This window comes from Centruroides vittatus, unplaced genomic scaffold, assembly GCF_030686945.1.
Source record: "Centruroides vittatus isolate TY-2023 unplaced genomic scaffold, ASM3068694v2 scaffold_2802, whole genome shotgun sequence".
NCBI classification, from domain to species: domain Eukaryota; kingdom Metazoa; phylum Arthropoda; class Arachnida; order Scorpiones; family Buthidae; genus Centruroides; species Centruroides vittatus.
Genome location: NW_027122693.1, coordinates 865,321 through 871,359, shown reverse-complemented (window position 1 = coordinate 871,359; position 6,039 = coordinate 865,321). Strand labels below are relative to the sequence as shown.

The following is a 6,039-nucleotide window of genomic DNA, read 5'->3' as shown; positions in this document are numbered from 1 at the left end:
CCGTAGGGACACCCCTACTTTGTAGAAACGTGTCGCCTTCAAAAGGAAAAGAAGTATGGCAAAGTAGATCAGCCAGTTCTAAAATGTTATGGTGGTGTTTACCCGAGTGCCGAAATACAAGAGGAGGAAATTACGGAGAAAGCAGAAGCACAGTTCAATACAGATGGATAGACACAGAGTTTGGAAGTCGCAGACAAGTGTATCGGGCCCCAGACCTTAAGGTCCTCAAGGCATTGGAGATGGAATACGAGTAGGGAGGGAGTTGGTCTAAGACAAAACTGTTGACCTTTCTTTTGAGACATATGGTGAGTGACAAAGATTTATCCACAATAGGCCAGTCATGTGCCAGGTTTATGAGTCTTGGTGAAAGCAAAGATACATAGTGTAGTTGGGGCGGTAACAGAAGCATTACATAGACGAAGGATACTGGCCAGAAAGGTGCTAGTGAATTGTAGAACCCGAGACTATAGCTGAACAAAGTAGTTATCAGGGGGGCAACATAACAGCATGCATCACAAATATATTCCCAGATGCCTTTGTGATAAGTAGATCTATACGCGAGGACGTTGTTGTCAGAATTCATCCATATCTTGGATTCTCATACGGACTTCCAAAGGGCCGAATTGTTCCTGATGATGGGATTGCATCTGACAGTAAAGATGGTTTTCTATCTGTAAAATTCCTTATATGATTTAGCCATGCCCTCAATAAGGTGTTTCATTTCTGATATGATGCGTTCGGGTACTCATGTAGAGGGTGGAGGTGCGAAAGAAGGCCCATATCTGGTGGCTAGATGTATATGGTCAGGAGGAACTATATTATCCCAACAGACAACACTTTTAAGGGTTCTTGGTATATTCAGCATCATAAGCAACCAGATCTTTTTGGAGCTGTACATGGAGGCAAGAATCAACAGAATCTGCCAGGCCGATAACTTAGGTGTTGATGTTGGAGAGCAAAAGAAGAAAAGAGGGTTACATTGGTGGATGTTTTCTGGATCTATGCATTATTTGAGAATGGCGTATTTACGCCTCCTGGCTAGACGGATAACTTTTACTAATTTGAACTACGAAATAAAGAAATTATTTGTAAGGTACTTTTTGGTTAGTGGGATGCCAGTCAATTTTTACTGCATCTCTTATTGAAATTGTTTTTTCATTTTGTGATTTATACTGTTTTGTTAAGTTACAGCAATGCAACACTTGGGTGATCCGCCTAGGAGGGATGCCTTCCAGGAGGTCTTTTTAAGGGTAACTAGCCCCTATTCTGGCATTACAGACATGGAGAAAACTAGAAAAACTCCACGTGACCAGCCTGTGCTGGTAAGGCACAAACCCACGACTGAACTCCCAGTGTTCAGGGAATGGAACTGCTTGGCCAGTGAACTGCCTATAGAGAGGTTTCGCACGTGATAAAACATGTTTGCTCTTCCCCTTCGCCATGTGGCAGCACTTTAAATTGAAAAAACTTATAAAAATACTGCAATTCTATTAATTATCATAACCAAATTTTCAAAAAGATGCTTTTCTGGCAGCAGGAGATGCTGTTTTATATGAAGAGAAAGTTTCATTATGTGAATCCAGCATTTTTCTGAAGCTGATCCATGAGAAGCCAGCATTTTCGTTATAGATCAAAAGTTATGGCTAAAGTAGAATTTGGTGACATCATAAATTACTTGGTTTTGGTCACAAATTACACACACTTTAACAAACGAAAGCTTACAAATCTTTAGAGGGCCATTACTATCTTACAAGTGGCTGTTTTTCCTGATTATGTGCTCTTTCATAATGTTCCTGATATGCAGTTGGGTTGTAAATACTCTCATGCATACCCCATGTATAATATTGGCACCCAGTCTGATGATGACTCATCATAAAATGAGGAAGATTTTCCTTTGAAATTTAAATAAACTTTTTCAATAATATATTATTATTAAATAACTTACCAGCATGGTATGTTATATATTCTTCTATATATATAAAAGAATGTTTGTTTGTTTGTTTGGATGTTTGTTCTCTATGTACGCTTAGACTGTTCGACCAATTGCTACGAAACTCGGTAGTCACGTTTATATACGACTAGCTTCGATAATGTCGAACATCCCACCCCAAAATATCTATTGGATTTCTGAAAAATCAATTATTTTCTATCTCCATTCGATTTGCCGGTTTACACGTAGCGCCATCCATTGGCAAAAAATTCAACAAAAATCTATCTATCTGGACATCTATATAACTTCGTTCTGAGGAAAATTTTGGAATCGAAGTAATGTGACGTCCATTCCAAACCTGAAGTTCCTATATGGTTAATCTGGGCCTCCTGCCATTAAAGAAATGTTAATGTTACTCGCCAAAATAACCTAACTTAGCTATTTGTAAATGAACAATGGAAATTAGCGGCTTGTATCTTAAAAAGACACTTTTATTTATGTAAATTAGACAAATGAATTTTGAACCAATTGTCCTTTCGAATTCTTCAAATGCTAAGCGATTATCTTTGGTTAACGCTTTAATATTAACTCTACCGTATGTTTATTACAAGCAGACACAAGGAAAACAAATTGAAAGGTGAAAAATAAAGTTAGAACAATTATTATCCATTCAAATTAAAATTTAAACTTTATTTTGTCGGTATTAACAAAGGGATTTATGCAACCGGCTTATGATACTTGTGCAAAAGTTTATCTAATCATTTATTGATAACTAGAATTCAAAAGTTACTGCTTACCTGAAATGAAATGTTTCTGACAAACTCTTGTAGTGATATTCACTTTATCCGTGTCAAAATTTTTCCCGTTGATTCTCCAGAGCCATGCAAATTCATGGTGAGAACACCTCAGTTTGGTGTCCTTGATGACAAATAATGCCGGAAATTTTTAAAAACGTTGTTCCTCTGTTCTCGAGTAAACTAGCATTACACCCAATTACATAACAATTCGTCATAGTGATATTCGCGACGAACGCGAACTCCAGCTAAAACGCGCGTAAATAAAACGTAAACAAACCACAAAGATGGCGCCGGACAATTGCGCATGCTCGCAACGTCGACTCGTAACACCTCTATTTTTACCACAGATATGAGTTGGCACAAACCTCACGCACGTAATCGCATTGTGAAATCCATTTGGACTCGAAAAAGAAAAAACAAGGGAACAAAATCGAAGACAATGTTACAGTAGCTAAGTTTGTTCCGCATCACTTCGTCCAAGAAACGTAATTTACATATCGACATGGTGTTAAACGACGCATCGATAAGCAAAGTAGTTCAGGATTTTATCCTAATTTATAATTTTTAATTAGCTTACATAAAGTACCATGCTTTATTTACATATAATTTACATCTATAAAGTGATATTGAGTATTGCAAATAAAATCGAGGGAAAAATATGCAAAACATTTTATGTATCGGCAATTATTGGTTTTTGTCCCTATCGACTTTGTAAATTTTAAATCAAGTTTAAATAAAAAGCTGTTTCTTTTAATCCAGAATTCTTTTTTTATACTATAACATTACGTTACACGAATAAGGAAAATTCTAAATATTTTACATAATAAATTTCATTCCGCTTGGTGGCGCGATATAATGTTTTGTTTTTGCAATCGTGCTACCACTTGGAGGGAAATTTCCCTGGTTACAAGAAATTTTTCTCGGGTATTTTCAGATACTTTACGAAATAAAGGGAAAAATTCTTCCTTTTCTCTAAAATAAAGGAAAAGCGCTACATAAAATTTTTTAAAAATTGAATTATTTGTGACGGAATGATGTAGAGATTTAAGGATATATACACGGATTTCTTTGGAGACAATTGGGGAGAAATTTGTTATCCTTGAACCGGATATTGTGGACTAGGTGGCAGCACTGTTTGTAATCGCTTCTAAACATGCCTCATTATTACGAGAAGGAAGACGTCGAATCTGGAGTGTCTTGTAAAGGGCTTAGAGAAGATCTAAGGGAATGTCTTCTTGCTACAGACTGCGTCCGGATTGTAATTATTTTATTATTATTCATTTTCTAAAGCTTAACCATGCATTTACTTGATGCCAGAGCTTAAAAATATGTAAACATAACGAAGATCAGCTGATATTTCTATCCACGTGATTCTCATATTAAGGCATAGAATTACTTCTGATTGATTTTATTCAGAATTCTAAATTACAGTAACATTTAAATGCATTTCAGTTTTAACTTAAGAAAACCGTATTTAAAGAATAATTTAAACTCTCCGCAATTACGCCTCCGAACGAGACGGTTGGACCGTACCGGAGACGTAGACTGTATCCATGGGAGCAAAAAAGTCAAAGCGTCCGTACCTCTAAACGTAACCCTTCGCGAGATATGGCTCTCCTGGCCTACTTCTGGACGTACGTAATTGGGTGTCGTGTCATCTTCTAAGACTATTGCATTTAACTATTTAGCCTACAAGATACGGTTTTAGAGGGTCGGGGGACTTGCCGCCACTTGGGTGCCGAGGTGCGAGCGATGGCAAGCGCCAAAATGCACAACTGCGTGCGGAGCATCGGTCGAGGTGAGCGCTAACAAGCCCGGACCGATGCAGAATGTGGGGAATGAGCAGTACTGGTTTCCAATAAAAATGGACTTTTAGAGGCATTTCAGTTTTCGAGTTGTATGTATGAGTACAATTCCATTGACTTTTCTGTTCAAAATGCCCTTGTTTGCAGTCCACATCTTACCAATCAAACTGTGTGTGAAAATGGTGCTGGCTCAATGGTAAACTTGCACCCAAGCATCTCTCCCAGGATAATAAACTCTCTCATTTATTACGACAGGGACGAGAGCGTAAAATGTCATCACCTCTTGCCACATATTCTCGCTCGCTCGCATCTGCATAGTTGCACCTTAAATTAATCCGTTCGTACTAATTATATTCTATTCTTTTACATGCGCTCTCCATTGCAAAAAATTATACCTAAAGCAAGAGTGTAACTTGAATTGTGAATGTCACCAATTACGCAAATTTCTTAACTCTTAAAAACATACTTAGCGTTTTTAAATTGAATAGATAGTTTATAGCAATTTATTAAAAATTTTAATATAAATGTATGAACAATGCTTTATCAATAAATAATGTTATTCATCAAAAAACTCTAAAAATACATATATAACTTATAAAAAAAGATATCAAAATTAAAAGAAATTCAAATTTCCATAAGCCATCCATAACACAAACTACAGAGACAACCCATAAGTAAATGGACACCCCGAATGTCAACAAATGCACGAGGCAATATTAACTGTGAAAAATATATTTCCGTATTAGAGAAGGGTCTTCCGAATTTACCAGTGGGCCGATAGACAAAACGTTCACTCTTCGTGGGCCACGGAGTGCCTCGTCACATTGCCGAAAACACCTGGAATTGGATGGGACTTGTGTCCCCATCAAACATGTCTGGAATCTCTTGGATCGTGCAATTTGACAACATTCGTGAAAACCTGCTTCCGTGGATTGTTTGCACGCCGAGTCGACCAATTTAGCAGAACTTGTCGATTCCGTGTCCAAGTGTGGTTTTAATGCGGCATTTGTATACTTGGATACCATGAAATAAATGACTGTGTCTGAAAATAAGGGTGTCTATTCACTTATGGTTTGTGTCTGTATATAGAATCATACCTTTTGTTTATCATGTAGTTAATCTACTTTGACACAAAGATGATATGTATCAATTATCATTAAAACTATTTTTATTCAATTATAATACTTATTATTTTATATTCTTTTCTCTTCAGCATAAAAAATCACCTAAGGAATGTTTATTGAGTCAAGATGCAAGTATTCCTGAACGTTGTTATGTTTTAAGAAATGGATTCTTTGAATGCAAACGTTCTTTGGTAAAAATATAATTTTATTAAATTTAAATATTTATATTTTAATCTTTATTGAATATATATTTGTTTTTATTTTCAGCTTGATACTCGTCAGAGATTCAGAGGAAGGAGAGGTTATTAAATAATGAATAGAAAACTAGAAATATTTTTATTCGAGCGTGTAAAATAATGAATTAATAAATTTATAAAAGAAAA

General features: G+C 36.2%; 1 protein-coding gene across 1 annotated transcript; it reads left to right on the top strand.

The window, feature by feature from the left end:
• Positions 1-3,790: 3,790 nt before the first annotated feature.
• On the top strand, positions 3,791-6,039 carry LOC136987832 (cytochrome c oxidase assembly factor 5). Its single transcript, XM_067285576.1, has 3 exons — positions 3,791-3,985; positions 5,746-5,847; positions 5,924-6,039. Exons 1-3 carry the CDS (start codon positions 3,881-3,883, stop codon positions 5,963-5,965), a joined length of 249 nt encoding a protein of 82 aa, XP_067141677.1. The 5' UTR covers positions 3,791-3,880; the 3' UTR covers positions 5,966-6,039.

Coding starts and splice junctions, on each gene's coding strand:
- LOC136987832 (XM_067285576.1), top strand. CDS start 3,881: ATGCCTCATTATTACGAGAAGGAAGACGTCGAATCTGGAGTGTCTTGT. Junction 3,986..5,745: donor CTACAGACTGCGTCCGGATT/GTAATTATTTTA, acceptor TTTTCTCTTCAG/CATAAAAAATCACCTAAGGA. Junction 5,848..5,923: donor TTGAATGCAAACGTTCTTTG/GTAAAAATATAA, acceptor TTTTATTTTCAG/CTTGATACTCGTCAGAGATT.